The 23,446-nt window shown below is 44.1% G+C and overlaps 1 protein-coding gene across 5 annotated transcripts in view; it reads right to left on the bottom strand.

Moving 5' to 3' along the window:
• Positions 1–18,726, bottom strand: part of wdfy3 (WD repeat and FYVE domain containing 3) — a 56,158-nt gene extending 37,432 nt beyond the window's left edge. For 2 of the 5 annotated variants that reach the window (XM_028413310.1, XM_028413311.1), the window contains exons 1-5: positions 5,440–5,645; positions 4,373–4,496; positions 3,306–3,415; positions 353–574; positions 28–220 (exon numbers count right to left, since the gene is read on the bottom strand). In XM_028413310.1, coding sequence (XP_028269111.1) covers positions 28–220; positions 353–574; positions 3,306–3,415; positions 4,373–4,496; positions 5,440–5,619 — 829 coding nt within the window. In that variant the 5' untranslated portion in view covers positions 5,620–5,645. Of the gene's footprint in view, positions 1–27; positions 221–352; positions 575–3,305; positions 3,416–4,372; positions 4,497–5,439; positions 5,651–18,551 lie in introns of those variants that run through there. The other 3 variants (XM_028413309.1, XM_028413308.1, XM_028413307.1) reach the window with 2 other exon arrangements.
• Positions 18,727–23,446: the final 4,720 nt, after the last annotated feature.

Below are 23,446 nucleotides of genomic sequence, written 5' to 3'. Positions count from 1 at the left end.
AGAACTGCATGCTGTGTGTGTATGCACCATGTATGTATTTCACCACGTTGACGCTGAGGCCATGGCGGGAGATGGTGGTGAGCACCTCTCCAGCACTCCTCCTCCAGGGAAGGTTGTGAGGAGGGCACCAGGAGGTGATGGCACTGAACAGCAGCTGGAGGTCGTCCTTTTGGGCCAGCTCCTCCGCCGGAGACACGAAGGTGCAGAGCTTCACCAGAATCTGCAAGAGTGGAAGGGGCAAGACTCTTTTTAGGCCATCCCACCCTACTGCTGGTCTGGCATCATTTACTGCAGACATGAACACATTAAATTCTTCATGTTGTAAACTAACTGGACGTGTTGTCTTTTTTACCTGGACAAAGACTTTCTGCAGCAGTGCCCTGCGGTCCGCCAGGGGCAACTCTGGCTGGGTGTGGCCCTGTGCTGGGGTCTTCTCCTGGTTGGGTGGTGGTTGTGGTGGTGGCGGAGTGGGGACTACGGGGGCCTCGGCCATGTGGGGCAGGTCAAAGAACAGGTAGAGGCATTTGACCAGCGTGGAGGGTACAGACATGGTCGTCATACAATCCACCGTTTTCTGATGAGGAAGAGACAGCAGCAGGACGGTGAGCAGAATTTTAACTAAGAAATAAAATGTTATTATACAGCACAAGACAACATAAAACTGTTTGGGCTTTGAAAAATATAATTGCCATTTTTTTTCCTGCAAAGAGCTGCAGCAATGCAGGAGACCTCTGTTCATTCCTGATGGACAAATATAGACCAAAGTGTTGTATTTAGCTGTGACTTTTTATAAATGGATATTTTGTTGTGCAGTGATTCATGACTGCGTCTCTCTGAGGGGGAAAATAGGGCAGGAATAGCTACGGTATAAGGCCTGAGGTGTGCGTTCACTGCGTGTTGTGTTATGATGGCAAAGAAAAGGGCTGCAGAAAGAGATGGGGTTTGTGTTCACTGAGGCGAATGATTCAGATAATCAAACGCTGCCTCCTACACGCACACCGAAAAGAAGCTCGCACTGACAAATTACCTCGCCTTCCTTTCACTTACACACATGAGCTTTCACAGAAGAGAGAGAGACACACACACACACACACACGCAGTGAACGGATGAGGTGACCCTCCCATCCCATTAACTCCAACCCTGTCTCCACAACTGAGAGGAGGTGAATAACAAAGCACAGCGGGCACACACAGACGCTCAAATTCAGCCGCTCAGCTGATCGATGGAGAGATGGAGTGGGGGAGGGAGAGGGGGACAAAGGAGGAAGACACTGACAGTGGATGGATGATAGAGTTCCAGACAAATAGACAGGCACCTGTGGTAAACCTAACCAGAGAGCTGCGTGTTCACAGACATATTGGCCTGGCTGCAAGCCTTAAGGTCAAGGTTGATTTGAACAGTCAATCAAAGAGAAGACCAGAGAGACAAAGACATTTACTGGATGTGTATGTGAAGACAGACACAAGGCAGACACAAGGAGACTGAAGAAAAAAAGAATGTCAAGAAAGAACTTTCATGTCTGTCAAAGAAAAAAAAAGAGAGACAAGAACACAGCAAAGCGTGAAGGGTATCCAATTATAAAAGAGGACGGTGTGGTGGTAGAGAGACGGAGCTACAAACACAAATATTGTTGTTTTATCCTCAGAGGAAGGAGGCATATGAGGTGAGAGAGAAAAGTGAGAGGTGAGAGAGCTTTAAAGGGAGGGAGGTGACGTCAGGTTTATGGGAGGCCAGCGGCCTGGAGAGTCCTTGGATTTACTGCTGTCTGAGACAGCAGAGGAAAGGAATACAACACAGACACACAGACACACAGACACAGGACAGCAGCCATGCTGAATGAGGCATGGCATGGTGGTTTTGCATTTGTGAAAGTTTGTGTGTGTTTGTCGTTTACTCTGGCATCGTATTGGTGATAAAATAATAATAATACTGCGGGTTGCACAATGATCTTGGCTGCAGATCACACTATGAATCAACAAAGCAATCTTTGTAACCGCCCAACAACAACTGGGTATCACCGGTTCAAACTCTGAGGTTCTGCAAGTCACAAATGAGAAAAAAGAAAGCTGTGAAGTTGTAAAATCCTGTGAAGTGTGTCTCGTTTTTACCACGTCTATCTACAGAAAAGCAATTTAAACCCAAGAGCCTCAGCGGACCTGGTGAAGCCTTCCGGTCTCACAGTAAACACTACAGTCAATCTGGCTTCACTTAAAATGCATTTAAAAAGGCAGACAGGACTATAAAGATGAAGCAACCACTAGCAGAAAACAGTGGTCGACAGGGAGACAAAAAGAGCTCAGAATATGAACTCCAATTTTAATTCTTGATGGTATAAATCGTACACTTTGCACATCTGCACTGCAGAGAGCGCACACAAAGCAGCAGAAAATAAACAGTAGTAAAGTGAACATTTCTCCCAAAGCTCCTGCTCATTTTTAACTCATGAAGGGCAGAGAGGGCTCATCACACGTCTGCAGACAGACAGAGGAAGCGTTTGACTCCACAACAACAAGGAGAACAGTGAATTTCTGGAGTGTAGCCGACCAGGAAAAGCAGCCAGGCGGCCAGCTGACAGCAGCACTCCCCCACAAGACCTCCAGAGGAATGCGAGCTAAAAAAGTTCAAAAGACGTCTGCTGGCCGCAACACAAGAGGACACAGACAAAAACAAGAGCTTAGTGTCCAACCTTTACAGCTCTGTGGAGACCCAGAAGCTGCAACGTTAAAGACTCAGAACTGGGCATTGTGCTTCAACAAGAAGCTCGACACGATGAAGAAATGTAAAATAATTCACATATAAAGACAACAACAGAGCAAAGGAGCAGAGGTGAGTTTAACAAATACCGCCAGGGGAATAAGACGGAATGGACAAGCTGAGACTTTTTACTTTGTTCTCACACCATGATGCTATTTTCTGCTCAGTCAGAGATCAAAGGGGGCAGATGCAAATGGTTGAAAGAGATGCAGAATGATGATGCTTCCTGTGAGTTCCTCTTACAGCTATATACTCATGTGTGAAGGCAATTCTTCATAAGCAAAATATGGGAGAGCCCAGAACTGGTTAAAGCTGTGGCCCCACTTTAAACCATGAACTGAAGCTAGAGTGGAGCCTTTGCTGTGCGTCTCTCTCCAAAGACTATCAAGGTTCATAAGAAGAAAAATGTGACTGATAATAGATAATTGTGCGATTAGTTCGTTGAACTTTTTAAGCATGTGACAATCCTACCCTAAGGTATGAACACAGAACACCTACACAGACAGAAAAGAGTGAGCACTGTGCTTTGTTCTTTTTCTTCTTCACCAACCTGTCCGGAGGACGCCAACAGATTGATGGTGGTCAGAAGCATCCAGCCGCGACTCGCCTCTTCACTCTGGTTCACCTCCAGGAACTGGACTATGGCTCGACTGGCTGCCTCTGGAGAAGCAAACACACACACACACACACAGATACATGAACATACAGCTATGCAGGTGGGAAGTGACCGGCTATTGCAGGCAAGAACAATGATAGGATATGCAACATCACAGTGGACTGTCTATAACCTCAAAGATGTTTTTAGCAAATTGATTAAGTGCATCTGTGAGAAAAAGCTGCTGTGTATCTGAACCTGTTTCACATTAAGCCGCAGAGGTCAGAGGTCTGACATCATGTGTAGATGCCGTCGTTGCAGTGACGCAGCTGCTTTTCAGCTGACATGAAGATGCTTTGATTTGGGGGCGAACTGGCCATTTAAAACCAAATCCGGTCTCGCATCAACAACGTGTAGCTGATCACAGTTGTATCCACAAAATCCACTGAGAGCATGAGTCAACCACTGACTCAGTCTGCACAGGCATGGTTACCAGCTGGATGTGTGTGTGTGTGTGTGTGTGTGTGTGTGTGTGTGTGTGTGTGTGTGTGTGTGTGTGTGTTCAGTCTGTTGCAAAATCAGCCCGGTTCTCTCCTTGAAAAACAACACTTCACATGTTTAGACAGAGAGGAAGGAGAGATGGTTAATCGTGATAAAGAAGGAGAAATCAGAGGCAGGACGGTGGTGGCTTACAGCTGTGTGTGTGTGTGTGTGTGTGTGTGTGTGTGTGTGTGTGTGTGTGTGTGTGTGTGTGCATGAAAGTGTCAGCTGGTTAAATGTCTTTCCTGTGAGGAAACCACCATCAAAGGTGCTACTACTGTCAGATCTTCAACTGTGGTAAAGATGAACCTTTAGTGTCAGATTAAATTCAAAAATGTCCTTTAAGCAAGAATTTACACATTTAATAAATAAAAGTGAGGCTGTGTGAAAATATCCTTTTTAACACTGTACAGCAAACAGCAAAATAACAGGGAAGGAAATACCACAGACTGTTCTGTGACACCTGAAGTCTGAGGGCTCACCTGTGGATTTATTGGAGGCTCTGCGCCTGATCTCAGTCACCATGAGTCGGGACACCTGGGTGGTGAACTGCAGCAGGTCGGAGAACTTCTCCGTCATGCTGCTGGGTGGAGCATTGCCGAACACCTAAAGAGCGACAGATCACATTTAGTCTAATTAAACGTGAGCTGCAAAAGGCAGGTGGTTATTATTTGCTGTTAAAAGCCAGCAGGGCTCTCATGATTATAGTGGTCATCCTGTCCTGCTCAGAGCGGACTCAGTGAAGGATACACCACACTTCATTCAACAAAGGCTCATCATGTATTTATCCTGCACATCTGATATGAAAGCAGGCCCTGAGCTCGACGTCCTGCTGCAGCCGCAGTGCCTCACTCTGATGTGTGACATGAATTATGCCACCAGTGAGTGAATCACAGCCAGCACTGGGTAATTAGCTGACAAGTCTGAAGAGACCCTTGGTAAGGCACTCCAGATTCAGAAGAACACTCGGCAGGGCCGCCTGCAGCAGCCACTGCAGAACAAACAGGCATATTACAACAGTCAGTGGAACAAAGGAAGATGGAGCTGCCACCACACCGGACGCTCCTGCATGCTTACATTTCTAATCTGTGGATAAATCCAAAAATCATGATATTTTCTGTATATTTACTGAATTTAATTTCAATCTGCGGTGTGTGTGAGTTCAGTTCCTGCACACCTGTCTGCCAGGTGTGCACTGCACAGACTTCTCTTTGTTCAGGAGAGCTCTGCGGCTCATTTACGGCATGAAATAAGATAATATTCCATGTAAAGTACATAATATACGTGACCCAAAGAAGCATTGTTCTGTTTTTTAAATGTACCAACTGGTTTACATAACCTCAGTATGTCTGTGAATGTTTAGCCAGGAGTATGGAAATGTGTTTCCAACCACAGGATTTGAATCCCCTTTCCGAGGTGACGTCTCATTTACGAAGTTCATGTTACTTGATCCTTTGAACTGAATGGTGTTAAGAGGAACCAGGGTCTTGTAGAAAACAATTCTATCATTTCATTTACCGTTAGTATTTCCTCCAGCTGTGTGACTTACCCGGTTAAATACAGGAAGCATCATGTAGAGCTTCTCCTCCTGCTCCTTCTGGGTCATGTGGCGCGGAGGGTGGCAAAGTTCTGAGAAGAGGCGTCGCAGGTGCATCAGGCCCAGTGCATTGTCCTGGGGGCTGCACTCCTCCTGCCTCGGCCGCCCCATGATCCTTTTCACCATGTTCATCTTGAGCGGCTTTGTCAGGGCAAAGGCAGCCCTACACGGGGGGAAAGGGAAGATTTAGTAACCTGATGCTCACTGAATCATAACGACGTTTGAAACTCAACTCTGTATCAAAGCATCAAAAACGGCCAAATAACAAAAGTAGCCAGCGCACGCTAGGTGTGACTGTACTGCACTTCTCTTTTGCTGTCTACTTTGAGCTGTACAGTTACAGCTATATGAACAGATAAGCATCCATGACTGGTATTAATTTTACATGTCTCTTCCCTTGAGCACGGCTGATATATATTTAGCCATTTGTTCCACATGTCAACTTCTCTCCAGACTATTTGAGATGGTTGCTAGGAGATTTCAGAGGAGTGAAAAGCCTGCATACAACACAGATTATCTGGTAATAATAAAAACAGAAAAAAACAACAGTTTCTCATTGTTCTTATATAAAATCTTCCTTCTTAGCAGTCGCATTAAGGTGCCTACCTTGCTCACAGGCACACTAACGGCAGTGTTCTTTTTATCTTCCTCATATGATACGAGTGTGAGCCTCCTGAGACCCACAACATTATGGGTAAAAACACATTGTTATTCATACCCAACACAGACAAACATTTAAACCTTCAGTCGTACCAAACATTCTCAAATACTTTGTTGCATCCTTAAAGAGAAAACGACTCCTCCGACCCTCTGACTTTTACATCATTAAGCTCCAAGTAGCAGCTCCAAGTTTCTTCTAATTTCATTAACTTGTGTAGTTTAAAGGCATTTCCGTGCTGTAGGTGTTAGAAACTGTTCAGTACAAGGCTAAAGGAATCCAGCCACATGAACCATGATGCTTTCATCAACTTGCAGACCACTGCTGAAGTGAGCAGAGGCTTAAAAGCACTGACGGTTCAGTTTCAGTTCTCTCAGAAGGTCAGAAAGCCTCGTGAACAGTGAAGTGACATGACAGTCGACTGTGTAGTCCCTCCGCCCCTCACAGTGCATTACTCTCACTTTAGACTTTGACAGAAGTGGCCTTGCCCTTTATTTTTAACATTTAAAGACACTGCTTCCTCCATGAAATCATCTTAAGGCCTGGCAAGATGGATTAGTCTAGGTTTGTGACGAGAATCTAGCTGCCCTGCAAAGTAAAGGGGTGCCATTGTTCACCTAAAATTAAGAAATGCTCTGATTTATGCTACATGCTAGTTTAACAGGTCAGTATAAGGATCCATACAGCTCAAAAGAAGAGAAATCTAATTCACTCCTGGCATGCTTCTCTGCCTGTTGGCAGCTGTACATGAATTTAATTCCATTGTTGTTGTGTCACAAGTGCTGGTATCATGGATTTATTAGGGTATTTTTAAGTTTGACTGGAAGCCAGGAACAGCTGATTTGGAATAATGTGACTGAGTGATGCTGCTTGTCTCGTTTTATTTCCTGTCTTCAGGAAAACAACAACCCAGCATTGTATATTGTGCCAATTTCACACACATTAGTGGTAAAAATAACCGTTTAAGACCAATTAACACTGTGTGCTCACAGTCCGTTAATCCATACGCCCACTTTTGTGGTGAGATGTAATTTAATTGTCAGATTAGAAGACGAAGGATGCTGATCTCTGACCTTTTCTCTGACACTGCAGTCAGGGGGGAAACTGTAATTGGATTAGCTTATTGCTTTTCTCCTAATACTAGAGTTTGGCTACCATTTCATAACTATGTCATCTATACAGTGCGATGTTGACTAAGACTGTGAGGGCTAAGTGGGAAGATTATGTGTTCCCACAGGTCAGCAGTCTATTGAGTGCCTTCTTGTTACAGGCCTGCGTTGCCATGACTGGCATCTAAACAGCCCACGTCTTTTTCCCCACTCATCCCTTTAAGGACCGTCATAAAAGACAGCAAGAACGTGAAGAGCAACATAATGGAGGAGATGGACAACTACAAAAGGAGGCTCCAGGAGGTGTTATTCTGATTTACAGGAACGTGGCGTCTGTGGCACTAACAGAATTACCGATGACTGAAGGCTGTAGTAACTCATTTTGCATACACGGGTACAGCAGGGCTGCCCTCTGTGTGAACTCACATCCAAACTGCAACTCCCATTTAACATCTGCCACGTGATTCACTTTCATCTCAAGTGCCTGACACTGTACATCAGTGTGTACATTTGTTAGAATGCATAACTGAGCCTCGGTTGGTTGTTTTGTTTCTCCCACACTGTATCAGGAATTATATTATTTGTGATAATCATTGCTTTTTTTTGGAGGAAAATAACCACAGAGGGGGGAGGATGTTGTGTTAACCTTGGACATATTTTAGACACATGATGGATCAAAGGAGACAAGACCTGAAAGGCTCAGGCATTTGACATTTACAATACAGTCTGCGTTGGCAGCGATATACTCCACAATCCAGCTCCTACTAACCAGCAGCTCTGCCTGTCTGAGATAAGGTACCACAGCAAGTCCGACCACACATCCCCCCTCAAAACAAGAAAATTGTTCCTGCCTGCTGCAGGGAGTGATAAAGTTTGGTGAACGTTTGACCCTGAGTTTTTCAGACACAACAAAAAAAATGTGACAAGAAGATAATAAAAAAAAAGACAACCTGAAGAGGCGACGGCTGCAGAAGAGTTTTCTGCCACTGGAAGGCACAACTCAACATCTAGGAGCTAACAGATGCTTTAGAGGAGTAAGCACCCTTCTCTAGAAGGGGTCACTGCACTGTGTAGTTGATAAGGATGTCCCGATCAGGTTTTTTTGCCCTCGAGTCCGAGTCCGAGTCATTAGATTTTGAGTATCTGCCGATACCGAGTCCCGACCCGATCCGATCCTAGCAAAACGTGTGTCGAACCGGGACAAAAGCGACTGTCATACCCCTACACTACAGGACACAGAGCCACCCTGCACAGAAGGCGTTAACTTTGAGAGTCCTAATAAATATATTCGAGTCCTGATCGGGAGGTAATGTCCGATTCCGATCGAGTCTGAAATCACGTAATCGGGCCCGATTTCCGATCACGTGATCGGATCGGGACATCCCTAGTAGTTGATCCACTACTCCACAACCAATGGAAGGAACAAGAAGCGGACACACACAGGACACACTGAAAGTACATGTCGCTGTAAAAGCCCATCTCAATAAACTTGTTGACAATATTTTAATCCAGACTCCAACCGACGGCTTTTAGAAGGTCATTGAAGCTCATCAGTGTGTTACAGCTGCCACTGCTCGTCTAATCAAGACTGTGTTTATGGAAGTAAAGGTTGATTACTATTATTAAATGTCACACTGATGAGATAAGAGGCCTGTACGGCTGCAGCCTAATCAGTCTGTGCTATGCTAGTGCGACCATCCTTCCATTTTTCTGTGATGACACTAATTGTGTCTGGCCACTGCTTCTCATTTCTAACAGACAAGCCTGTGTCTCTACAAAACCGAGCAGCCCACTGATTTAACAGTACTTTTTGGGCACAGCAGCAACAGCAGTTGATCCAGATGTAGTCCAAGCATGCTGGACTACATCTACGTCAAATGGAAACTCAGGCAAAGCTATGGAAAAAAAAGAAAATCTTGCTAAGAGTTTCGAAGTCGTTGGCCTGTGTCTAGTTTAAAAATATCCAGTCTAATGGGCCAGGTTCCTTAGTCATTGTTTAAAGATGCAGGATTCACTGCAGGAAGGAGGAGCAGAAATGACAGAATCTGGTGAAAGCTCCTTTAGAGCCACAGATTTGTTTGGACAGTCTCAGCGGGTGACTGCACAGAGACCTGGAGAAACTGCAAAAATAGATTGTGCAAACTATTCTGCCAGAAATGTAATCTAAGTGGGCTTACAAGAGGAGTTATCTACTAAATGAAGCAGCATCTCGAGGAAAACGACATTTAAAGCTGTTTTCTGGTGAACATTCCATTCATTAACCGGGACTGATGGCCTTTCTAGCCTGGCTGCATTGTCACGGTGTTCTGAAAAACTCCAAAATTACAACAGAAACAAAAAATAAATATCTTGTCTATTTCTGTACTGTAATGTATCCTTGACGCAGATCAAAGCCAGCATTTATTTCTGAACAATGCTGACTGTTAACACTGCTGCACAGGGCCCTGTGAAACAGAGAGTCACTGAAGCAGACCAGAGTGCTGAGAGAGAGAGAGAATGGTAGAGTCGGAGCTCAGCAGGGCCGGGACCGCAAACTGGGGCAAACACATGTCATACGACTCAGCATAAGGCTGAGCTGGAAAATCAACAAAAGGAGAGGCAGTGATCTGCAGACAAACGCAGGATTACAACTCACTCCACCTACTTAGTAAGCAGTTAGCGTCACAAAAACACACTAAGACACCTAAGACACACAGAGTTCTGTTAGTGTATCTCTTCCTAAATTAGACTGAAACTAAACCTACAAGACATAGAAAGCAGCGTTGGTGCAGCTTTGCCTCATGAAGACTCCGGTCCTCAGCTGAATGCGACTTTTGGTTTTGGACTGATCTGTCCAGTCTTCAATGATGGAGCTTTCTGTGCTCCAAACATCAGTACATCAGTGTAAACCTGTATAGGCCTACCAAACATGGACTCACTGCATCAAAAACTAGCCCTGATTTTAGCAAGATCCATTTTTAATTTTAGATCTAGAGACACAGCCAGAAGAAAACAAGATGCCCACACCTTTGGCAACAGTGCACTGTTATTTCCTTCACATAAATATGAGGCCATCTTCTGTGCTGATAATTATACCGTGGGGCTAGGCTTGTGCAAAATCGTATCGTGTGCAATTAATCGTCAGAAAAACTGTAATCGATTAATATTTGCCACTTATCGATTACGGCGATTAGTGCCTCGTCATGATGACGCATTTTTGTGTGCGGCGTAGTCTCACCATCACCCGCGCACATGTGAGCCCACAATAACAATAATGGTGGAAGGCAGTGGTGTTCAGTTAAATAATGCGGAGCAGCACGTTTCTAACAGAGGTTCAGCGTCTGTCACCATAAGCCCGAGCACGAAGAAAGCGCAACGAGGACACAACACTACACTACAGCTGTATATAGTGCCGAGACATGCATTAGGTGAAGCGTGGAGCGTTGGTTGTTGCTATAGTAACTGAATTTTTGCTCGTATCAAATGAATAAACTCCGATCTTTATTTACGGACTCCACAGCAAGATAGGAAACATTACAACAGCGAAGTCTCCTCCAGAAGATATTGGAAAGAATTCCACTCAGCCGAGAATCCGCGATACGTTTAGTCATCGTGCTCCTTACGACCAAACGAAGCGCTGGAAGAACGCAACGTAGGTTGATTTGCACAAACACACATTTAAATGTGAAATTGTCCGGTTTGTTTATTTGTTTGTTTTTTCTGCTGCTGTTCTACAGTGTGAGTGAAAACATGCACTAGTGTGGGACATATTCAGTCACAGGTTCATTTGCGCAGACACATTTTTTAACTTGAAATAATCACTGATGTGACTTTTCTTTTTTCTTCTTTGTTTGTCTATTTGTCTGTTTAATTTTAATGTTGACATGCTTTGTGACCTTAAGATAAAAACATTTGAAGGACAAAGTTACTTTAAATGTTTGCTTCATTATTATTTTGAAGCAGTTTGTGCCTCAATATTATCAATACATATTTCCATGGCTGGTTGGTGCCTAATCACCAGCTTAGCCTGTTAGAGTGAAGTAGTTAACTTGACTGATGATTTGTCGGTATCATGCTAGAACACTGTGCCAATTTAGAGTCAAAAACATGTAAGTGCAACTGTCATCAATTAATCGTCAAATTAATCGTTATCGGCTAAATGCCACAATTAATCCTGATTAATATTTTTGCCAATATCGCCCAACCCTACGTGGGGCTAAAACAGAATTTCGATTTCTTGCACAGCTTTTTGAGTTTAACATCCCAGTGTAACAGAACAGGTTTAGGCTTTGCCACTTAATTTCTTAATTTCTTTGGCATGATGTGAATTTGAACCTGCAACACATGCAGACAGCACAATCCACACTCAATCAACCTCAGGGGGAAGGTGACAGAGAAGAAGGGGACATCTTTAATGGGGATTAGAAGCCACCAGAGACTTCAGCTTGAAATTAATGGTGCATTAAGGAATAAAAAAAAAACATCTCTAATTATTTTATGCTCCATCCTGACCACTGCTTAAAGGACAAACAGCACCAAAGCAGGTCTTGTTCCTGGCTGAAGAAGAGAAAAATGAGTCAGTGGCATCAATGGAATGTCAGCTCCTATGCAGCGGGGAACTGAGCTTGCTTTCTTGGCTCTCCAGTCTTTTTCAAAGCATTCTCTTTAAGCGGACGCCAGCTTCAATAAACGTCTCACAGAGTTAGCAACAACTCCTGGGAGATGAAGGGAGGCAATGCCCTGGAAAAGCCCAACTCTTCAAAGGCTTGTGTGGCGGTTCCTCTGGAGAAAGTGATGTAATCTCAGAAATGTCTTATGTCTGACAGTTTACAGGGGTAGGTGGAAGCTGGGGAGCCCCACGGAGAAGAAAACAGGTTGACAGGAGTTAGATAAAACACTAACTTGTAAAAAAAAAAAAAAAAAAAAAATGCAAATCTGCAAAGTAAGTCTGCAAGTGCACAGTGCTGGACTCACAGTAAATGTTGGTCCATTCTGACTGTGGGTAAAACCTGTCATAGCCATTGAGAGCTGATATTACCTGGCAGTAGATATCACTCTCTCTATTGAAGACATTTTAAATGGTGGATTAAAAATGGAGACGCTTCTAACTAGTGCAGAATGCTTTCGATTAACAGCTGATACCCGACCCCCTTTGTGTGTAACATGAACCAGAAGGGCAGGAAGTGATCTCACACTGAACAAGTTCAGACTGGACCAGAGCAGACTGTTCCCATGCTGAACATCTATTTAGGCTTTCAGTAAACAATGTGTGAGGTGTTAGCATCACAGGCTAATCCCTCCAATCGCAGACAAACGTGTCACTTCTGTCAAGTTATTTGGCAAAATTGGTTGTGCACATGTTATCTACGTTTCTTCTGATAACGGTATCAGAATAGCTATACTACTTTCTGGTACAGGCATAGATCCAATATCACCCTTTTCTAGTGTTAGATGTTGTCAAAACACTGATATATTGCCGTATCTGGTAAACTATACCACAACTACATCCTGTTTGCAAAGGTGATGTGCATTCAAAAGACTACTTGGCAGGTGACTGGATGAATCTGGCTTCATCACTAAAAAGAAAACCATGCAAACAAGTGGGTCCTTAACAAATTCCTACCTGACTCACACAGCATCAGTAACAATGGATCGTGGTCAACTCGACTCATGCTGAGACCACACTACGCAACATTTGCTACAATTTTTACATTTGTCATTAAAAGCTGACGCAGCACTACAAAGCCTTTTCTTCTGATACAACACAAGTTGGTGCCTCTATAGCAGCGTTCTGATGGTAATCAAAGCTTTAGTGGCAGCAGCCTAGTCCTTACACTGACAGGCAATGCTTTTGCATCACACCATAATGTTAACATCAAGCTATATCTACCAATGTCAGGCTTGCCAGTAAACAAACCCCTGGTCGCCGCGGTGACCAGCTCAGCACCCAGCTCAGATTTTCCCTACCTGCTATTCTCTCTGCGCTCCGCCAGCATCTCAACTCATCAGCAGCAAAAAAAAGACAAAAAATATTCCACCATCAGCCACAGACCAGCCGCTCTACTCCCCAAAACTGTGTCTTTCTGATAAGGACAGGCGACGATGACAATGGTGTCATGCCTTCCCACTCACGGCAGCGTGAGAAGAGGAGAGGCGAAGCGCGGAGGCATGGCTCGTCTTCATTGGCAGTACCAGTGGCTTTGTTCACCAGCCAGCATAGTGAGATTGTATGTATGTGTGTGTGTGTGGTCTGCCGGGACTGGCACAGCTGATCCCCCCCTGACACCGGGTGGGGTGTACAGAGCTTTGGAGGAAGAGGAAGGGAGGATGGAGAGAGGAGGGAGGACTATGGCCATGACACTGAGAGGATCATACCATTTACACAAGAAGAGGGGGAAGGAGGAAGGAGAGGCACAACTCACAGCAGTGAACATCATAAAACATTCATCTTGTGGGCATTTTCTGTATGTCCTAGCTCAGTGAGTTCACATTAACTTTGCATTATTATGTAGTGTTTTTCAGGGTCACATACACGCAAAGAAAACATGTGCTAAAAAAAACAAGCATTGCATGGTTTCAGCTGCTCAATCAATAAAAAAACATTACTAAAAACACTGGAGTTAGTCTGCTACACTCAAATTCACATTACAGCTATAATAGTGTTTTAGGGGGTAAGGGTTGCAGGTCCTCTGCCTGAGAATGCAGTGGAACAAGGAGTGCTTCACTAAGATGACACTGAAATGTGGTTTCAGGGATACACTATAGGCCATATGGAATTGAGTCCAGCAGGGAAACCACTTCACTGAATGAAACCTGCTCTGCAATGTCACACTTATATAAACCTTTAGTGCTGCCACTGTGACCTGCAGGGTTATAAGACCTTAAAGAAAACAAAGGAACCTGATTGACAGCGGCGGTGTCTCCGGTCAGTACAATGACAAGAAAACCTGAAAGGCCTTGATGATCAATACTAGGGCTGCCACAAAGGACGATTTCGATAATATAGTAGTCACTGATTATTTTTGCGATTATTTGAGTAATCGGATATATATAACAATTTCAATAGTGGACGCCTACTTTGGACCGCTAATTTGTCAACGCTTCATCCACAACCGCCTCCATGCCTACAGTAGGGGTGGGTGATATGGACATGGTTTTGTGCAGACTCATCTTTTCTTTAGTTGTCGTCGTGCTCATAGAAGTGAAGTCACGAAGTTTTTCATATTCCTCGAACTCTTTCATATGGTTTGTTCGCAACTGATGATTTGTGGTTGTTGAACTACTCTTCATGACGACAGTCTTTCAGCATATCTTGCAGGAAACATTATTTTGACCGAAACTAAACCATTTCCAGGCTAGGGACGTGGACCCACATCTCGGCACTCAATCATCCGCTGGCCCTGAGACGAGAGACTCCTACATATTTCCTCCTTGTGAGACAATGTTGTTATTATGGCTGCCACCGAGGCAAAATGCCCGCTGATTGGCTTTCAAGGAACAAATCGGACACAGAATATCACCACGTGACTAAATCATGCCCGCTGATTGGCTTTCGAGGACTCATGCGCTTCTCCTTTACCGTCAATCATGTATGCCGTAAATGCATCTTCTGTTGGTTTTCTTTTTGAGACAGTAATACTCGATAATGTAAAATTGCACATCGTCAAAACACCATTTACGATACTATGGTAGACGATATATATCGCCCACCCCTAACCTACAGCCGTGTCTGTGTCCGCCCATTCCCACATCTACCTACCATATTACGGCCAACTCTAAACACTTACGTCGCACCGACCTACAAACAGCTCATCCAGGTTTCAAACCCAAGGCCTCTTGCACCCAAAAAGCCGATCATCCCCCTACAACACGAGCCACAGAATCACTAACGAGTCATCGACTACTAAATCAGTTGTCGATGCATTTTGCCCTTGAATATTACGAGTACTCAACTAATCTTTGCAGCCCTAATTAATATCAATAATCATAAACCACACATGTGAATCCCAGCAGTTATCAACATCCAGAGTGCAGTCTTTTAAAAATGCAGCTAATTAAAGCACAGTACAGGAATAAATAAAGCTGCTCTGCCATTACAACAGCCAGGACTTGACCCATTTCTCTGGTTCCAGAGATGATCTCTCCTCTCACCCTGGAGGCTTCTGAAACATTATATAATGCTGAACATATCAAATCAGTGTAAAATATAATAACCATATCACACAGACATTTAGTACATTCAATATACGAGTGTCTCCTTGTGTGTGTGTACCGACACTGATATGCGTGCCTACTCATGATGTGCAGGCCATTCCCCTGAGAGCTAATTAAGAATGATCCTCTCCTGGTTTATGAGTGCCTGCTTCTCAGAAATGATGACGACTGGTTTACTTCAACTTAAGTCTGCCGTCTGAAATATTTACTGCGATGTGATGTACACAGAGGCATGGCGGCCCGTCTCATCCTTCGCGCTGCTGCATTTATACAGTCTGAGAACGCTCACTTTGGTGCACTGACAGGGAAAATTAACATTGGCCTTGTGCTGCATTATCCATTATCCACAAGGTTTTAACGTGACTACTGAGCTACACCTAATCAATAACAAGAGCCTCACACTGCTGCTCCCATAATGAAAAAATAAAAGCTTAATCCCAAAAACTCTTCGGTCTGGTTGTGTATGATTATTCTTTGGTGGATTATCTGATTTTATGAGAACGTCTGCGGATCAATTCCTCATTATATTACTCATATTATGGGAAGAAGAAGAAGAAAAATCTGGGCATACTTAATTAAGATTAATTAATCTATAACAGGATTGTGGCAATGTTTATTAATAATAATAATTATTATAACAACTGTGAGGCTGTTTCTTCTTCTTAAGCTTCTTAAGCTGCTGACATTAAACCAAAAAACGCCACAAAAACCACATTTGCATGGTTATGGTTGTACAGTATGGCTAATAACAGATGATTACTGTTTTAGCCAAATGACTGAACGGAGTTCTCTAGTTTCACAGTGTCAGTTAGTGGTTTAAAAAAAGCAGAAGAATGGAAGACCCCAGAGCTACAGTGATGACTCCACCTCACCAAGTACTGCAGGGTTTAAGTATCTCACAACAAAAAGGGGTTGTTGTTGTCGGTTCAGTCAGTTTCTGGAGGCAGACATATTGAATGTTTTTATGGTGTTGTTATTCTTCTTAGTGACATTATGGCTTCTCTTCTTTTCTTCTGTGGCTAAAAACATGACAATTCCTTACATCCAGTCTGTATCATTGTGTCACTAATGTAATAACTTATCAGGGCCCTATGGGACAGATGTGGTTCAAACATATGGTACCAGTCCAACAACGCATGGCTTTCCCACAGCAAACAACATGAACAACATGTCACAACAAGACTCAAACGCTGACATTATCTTGTCAACAAAGCAACATGTTTTCAACCACGATACTTTGCACACACAGTAACACAGACTCACAAATAAAGGCAATTAATGGAGTTCAGAAAAATCAGTGCGTAACATCTGTCCACAGCTGTTGCCAGATGTTACATACTTAAAAGCAGATCAGCCATATTGGATTGTGAACAAACAACTGCTGGTTGCATGCTACGGCCTTGAAGATACACCGAGCTCTGCAGATTTGTCCTGTTTTTTCTTAGATTCTTCAGTATACTTTTAAATAACTTATAAATTAAGACAAGCAGAACAAAAAGGTTTAGATTAAAAAAAAAAGAGTTCACCTGTTAACACTCATGAGTATTCCTGAGTTACTAAAGTAGTAAAGTAAAGAAAAATACAGCACATGAAAGCCCTGCAGATGTGAAATCAGCTCACAGTGCCTGTGCTGTCTGTCCACACATGACTCTCTGTGCAGAAAATTAACTTAATTTCTGTGAGGAGCAACATTTAGACAGAAATTCAGTTAAACATAAACAGCTATGTGCACATCACAGGTGCAACCCACACGTCCACAGTGATTAAACTAATCGGGTTTTTATATTAGATTAGACTCAAATGATGATCAGCTTCCTTTCTGTGGTTTGCTGCATAAACACACTTCCACATATTCACTGCTGTAACTGCATTTTGCTGATGGCTCTCATTCATTCCTCAGTCTCAGCTCATGCTTTAGACTTTGACAAGATGGACCAGACATACCAAGTAAACAACCTAATACAGTATATACAAATATATTGGCATATAGAGGGACTAACAGCTCGTCTTATGCTCACAAATGACACTGATCCTAACACAATAAACACTTGTGATCATGTCAATGAGACGGTAAACCTGTGTACAGAACTGCTGACTGTGGATGACTGTGGAGTTTGTCTACATTCCTCTGAACATCTGTGTGTTCTGCCTCGTCAGCCTGCTGGTTGATTAAGTTATATATTTCTGTCCAGCTTGCAGACATTTACAGCTACATGACAGATGCATGCACACTTCTTCTATTCAACATACATTCACTTAAAGAAGTTGCAGTTCCTCAATTCGTTCTGAAACGTCCCTTGTATGAGAGTTCCAGTCATTTCTGTCATCATGACACACAGAAGTGACTAAAGACCAGACAATACAGGATGTTTATAACATCCCTGTTGAATTTTGTGCAGTCTGGGTAGAAGGATTTAACATATACAGATTGTCTATATCAATAGACAATCACAAGCATAAGCTGGTCACAGATGCCTCATCACCTGCAGCCAGTGCAGACAAGGTTTAAAGAACAATGCCAGTCACTGCTATTATCGGACAGCCACTGCAGCCCTGCTTAGCTTCCCATAACATAATGTTGGGTAATAAATCTGCACGTACTGCAACTATGTCCCTGACGACACACACACACACACACACACACGTCAGCCTCCTCCTGTGTTTACCAGTGTGTGTAATGAGTTGAACTCTGGCTGCATGCACACTGAAAACACACAACACAGCTGCAGAGCGTTGGTTTGTATCCACAGCGATGTTAGCTCTCAGCTAGCTAGTAGCGACCAGCTGATCGTGCTAGCATCGCAGCATCTGAACGACAACTGTCAGGCTAAACGGTGACGCTCTCCTGTAACTGTATGGCCTCCGGGGGATATTTACTGCAAATTAAAGGAGACGGTTTGTGTTTCGGTGTTGTGTCCTGGTCTTCCCGGAACCTTCCTGCTGCCATGCTAACCCTGCTAGTCAAGCTGCTGTGTGGTTTAGACACACAAACGCGAGCCGAGATGCACATTCCTGCCTGGAATGCTAACTCGCATGCTAGCGCCCAATGCTAGCTAGCCACTCCATAGACTTCAGTGTCTTTCGTGTGTCCGCCATCAACTCACCAGTAAGCAGCGGTTGCGGTGAAATTCTTCGGTGGGAACGTTGATGATAAACTCCAATGTGTCAATCAAGTCGATGCGGGGCGCTGCGTGTACATCCATATGTCTCAAACGATGCGTTTAATCCCAAAAAGTGGTCACTGCTCCTTCTCCTTCCTCCTGCCGGTAGCCATTTTTTTTCCTCATCATCCAAATAAACTGAGCTCGTCCCAGCGCGCAGCATCCTCCTGACCGAGGCCGCATCTGAAGCACAGCGCTGCCATCTGCCGGAGGAAGGGAGAATTACACACAGCACACTCACTACTGTTTATTAAATGAGTGGATAAACCAAAACCTGCAACACATGGCATGTTCCTTTTTGTTTGTTTACTTAATCATTTTATTATTATTTAGTATTTACATTTCTTATAAATTGCTTCTTTATTTTTAAAGAGGATAAGATACTGTATTCAATATACACGAAAAGGGACAGAGTTGCCTGTATCTCCTAAGGAGACTCAGGTCCTTTAGGCCCCGTTCACACTGGAGAAAGTCATTCCAGCTAGAGTAGGATTGAGCCCAGACAGCCTTTAAGCTGGATGCGTTCAGACCTATTTTCAAATCTGGCTAGCACACAGTTGTGTCCGCACTCAATCCGGCTTCATCCAGCGTGTTTGCTGTCCTCCAAACCACTAGGTGGCGCCTCGTAATATGGCTAATAATGTGGCTAGCCAGATTCGCTAGCCACATTTGCGTTCACACCTGAGCCACATTTGAGCCAATCCTGCTAGATCCACCTCTCGAGGGTGGATCTAGCCGGCTTGAAATCAAACTGGATTCAGCCGGATTGGAGGTGTTCACACTCGGAAAAAAACACATCTGGATTGATCTGGATGCGGCCAAATCCTGCTTAAGCCACATTTTTTCTCCCAGTGTGAACGGGGCCTTAACGTCTGCCAGACCATGCTGCAGATGTTTTACCACTCGGTGGTCTCCAGCGTCATCTTCTACGCTGTAGTGTGCTGGGGCAGCAGGATGAAGACGGCCGACACCAACAGACTCAACAAGCTCATTAGGAAGGCTGGCTCGGTCCTGGGAGTGGAGCTGGAGTCTGTGGTGGAGGTGACGGAGAAGAAACTCCTCAGTATTCGTAACAACACGTCTCACCCCCTGCACGACACACTGCTGTCCTACAGGAGCACATTCAGCGGTAGACTGAGACTACCGAGGAGCAGCACAGAACGCCACAGGAGGTCCTTCCTGCCAGTGGCCATCAGACTGTATAACTCCTCCCCTTTCTGTAGGGGAGGAGCTAGATGATCATGTCCGGCATCACTGTCATTCCCTCCACTGGTCTATGTTTATGTTTACTTAGCACCTTACATCTTATCTTATCTTATCTTATCTTATCTTATCTTATCTTATCTTATCTTATCTTATCTTATCTTATCTTATCTTATCTTATCTTATCTTATCTAATACCAAACATACAGCTTTGCATAGTCAAAAATAAAGCAGAACAAATTTAAAAGAAGAACAGTGTAATGTTCTGTAACAGGCAGTAGATGTCAGCAGTTCTCATCACAGACCACCATAACCTCAGACAGAGGCAATAGTTTAATGCTTCAGATTCATTTTCTGTTCAGTCATAGATAGATAGATAGAACAAGAACTGTAAGGTTTCCAAGGAGGGAGTAGCCATTATTACTCTATTACTGAATAATCGAACAACAGCAGTCTGTATCAGCCGTGGAAACTACCTGTATTTACCATTGGAGATAAAGTTTATTGTTGTCCACCTCAGCGCTGCTGGGCCACATGAAGTTAAAGTGTAACTAAACCTGCTTCCTGAAGAGAAACGCTGTGAGGACGAGGAACAGAAAGTGCAACACAGTCTGTTTATGTCTGGACATAACTCTCAGTGGTCACATCACCTGGCTGCATCGTTTGATGCCTGGAAGGGTTCAAATTGGATTAAAATCTGTCTGAAGAGTGTTTCATTGTGACTTTAACAGTAAACAGCAGAGAGAAAATGAATCAGGTTCCAGTTTTGACTGATTTAGATTCTTCCACCCTGACAGGATCCACAGCTCCAGACTGACTGAGTCCTCCTCACAGCATCATACTGCCACCACCATGTCTGACTGTATGAAGCCTGTTCTCTGGGTTCTAGCCTCTCCTTCCTGTTTCCACATGAAGACAACATCTCTGTGAGCACAGAGCTCCAGTTCAGCTTCATCTGACCAAAGGACTTCCAGTCTGGGCGCTCTGTCTCCAGGTGGTCTCTAGCAGACTTCAGTCTGGGCGCTCTGTCTCCAGGTGGTCTCTAGCAGACTTCAGTCTGGGCGCTCTGTCTCCAGGTGGTCCTGTGCAGGACTCTAGTGACAGTCTTTTCTGACTCTTCAGGTCCAGACCTGGTTCAATCCTTCACTGGTGTCTCTGCAGCTGTTCTCGGCTCTTCAGACTCATCTCTCACTGGTTTTATTTCCAGAACCTTCCACAAGATTCTGCACTGTTTCCTAGAAATCCTCACACAGAAATCCTCATGAGATACTGACTCTAAGCTTTTTGCTGAACTGCACATGTTCTTCTGCTTTTACCTTCACTTCCTTTTTTTTTGCAACATGCAGATAAATAAGAAAAACACACATTTCTCTTCAGGTCTGCGCTGCAGGGCTGCAAGCTGCAGCTGAAACTGTCCAATCTCCCGCATGCGGTTGGTGAAATCTTCCCACTTTAAGGAGAGATAATCAACAGAGATCCAGTAAACCATAACAGACGGCGGCTGGCTGCACTTCAAAACCTCCAGAACAAGCCTGCACACGAAGTTTACACTAAGTGTCACAGACGGCGACACAAAATGAAACCTAAGGGACTCCGCAGATCCTTTCATGGAGGGTTCCCTGCAGCGCTGTAGACCACTTAACACCACTTAACAAGAAAACAGTTCCTTTACAAACAAAGACACGTGATACACACAACAACATCATCATTAAACACACACACACATGCATGAGGAGCTCATTTCAGTGACACTTGAACCCGAGACCTCCTACATATTCATAGGATTGCATTGTTGGAGGATTACAGTCGACTTTAAGTTCCTCTGAAAGCATCACAGGTCTGTGACACAACAAGATGTTATCTCCCTGTGAGTGTGTCTGGCAGGCTCCCACACTGCTCGGCTCGCCTGCCGGATGCAGGATGGAGGAGGAGGAGTCACACCTGGCTGTTTAAAGGGATTCATATTTATGTGTGGTGTGTAAAATGGGATTTCTGCTGATATTTTGTGTTTATTGATCAGATTGGATGAACCGACCTCATGATTGACAGATGGCTCATCCATCCGTTTAAACCGACCTCCCAGAGGAGCCCTGATCTCTGACTGGGATCTGGATCATTAGGTCTACTCAGATCACTGCTCAAAGCCCATCTATTCACGATTGCATACACTACCTGATAACTGTTTGTTTGTTGTTTGTTTGTTGTTTGTTGGTGCACTCATATTGTCATAAAGGTAAGTCATAATTAGGATCAGATTTAGCGCAGAATGTGGGGAAATCCTTGGACGGCGTTCCTCAGATGTCGATCACATGTTTGAAACTGTAGAGCGGACATGAGATTACGATGACCTTTGACCTCCAGAGTCCATTCAGTTCATTCCTGAGTTCAAGTGAGCGTTTGAACAGAGTTTAAAGAAAGAGCCGTTCCCAAGCGTCGGATAAAGAGCTGATAGAACAGGAGTCCTCGTCGAGGGTCTCGCATAGACATTCCTTTGTCGCATGTTAGCGCCGCTGTGAGCGCTCTGCGGGGACGTTCGGCTGCCAGCAGCACATAATGCTGCAGCTGCACTTCCACTCTCTCCCATGCTCCCAGAGGCTGTCTGAAATAAAGAAAGAAAGAAAAGTTTTATTTCCTCATAAAATATCTGGGTTATATTTGTTCCCTCATTTAAACGTCCATGCTTTCCTGAAAGTCACATGGTTCCTCAGCCTTGTTGACACTCCTGCTCCTGCCATTCATCCACTGTGAGAACTGTATTCATGAAGGGGCCATTCAAAGTCCTCGGGCTGTGGGCACTGAATGCATTCCTGCATCAGGGCAAACATTAACTTACACTTAGCTTGTGTACAAAGGGTGAACTCCCACAGCTTTATTATCTCTGTGCATCTCTGTGCAGCTTTTCACTTTAATTTCACCTGCAGGTAGTTTCACTATGACCAGAAAAAAATAAACGTTGCTGTAAGTGTTTTCATACAGACCAAAGTGATAAGCAGAGGCAGCGAGGTCTGATTCCGATCGACAGAGGCAGATCTCAGTAACTCAGTTTACAAATCAGCTGCACGAGTCACTTCCAGGGTGTGTAGAAAGACGGCGTGTGCATCATGCAAACACAGAAAACAACACTTGACCTGAATTTCTGGTGGTTTCACCTTAACCCACAAAGATGATGTGTGCGACTATTAAGTCTGTAACTGAAGCGCGGCCTGTTTTATTAGGAACAAAGCCAACGATCAACAGGTGTGGAGTAAAAAACCCCGTCGCCTTTCATGGGTCTGTGTTTCGCTCTGAGACATCCAGCTTCACGTGGATTCGCCTCATTCAGCACGAGTCTTCAAACACTGTGTTACATGTGATATCTTCTTTCAACTGCACGAGAGGCTGGAAGACTAGATGACACTTTAGCAGAACTATGTTTTCAATTTTCATCGAATCCAGTCTCATATTTTTAAATATTTCCCACTTGGGTAGCAGAGGTGTTAGCAGCGGATGTGAATGTTAAACTGTCGGCAGCAGCTGGATGTTCTGTGCGTTCCTCTTTCGTTGCGTTGACTTCACGCTGACATTTACTGTGCACTACGTGTGTGAAAGTTCTCTGTGAAGCTTCAGGAAGTGGAATCTGTGACTGAACACGTTTG

The sequence above is a fragment of the Parambassis ranga genome, chromosome 9 (assembly GCF_900634625.1).
Source record: "Parambassis ranga chromosome 9, fParRan2.1, whole genome shotgun sequence".
In the NCBI taxonomy this organism is placed as follows: domain Eukaryota; kingdom Metazoa; phylum Chordata; class Actinopteri; family Ambassidae; genus Parambassis; species Parambassis ranga.
This window is presented reverse-complemented; position numbering and strand designations above follow the sequence as displayed.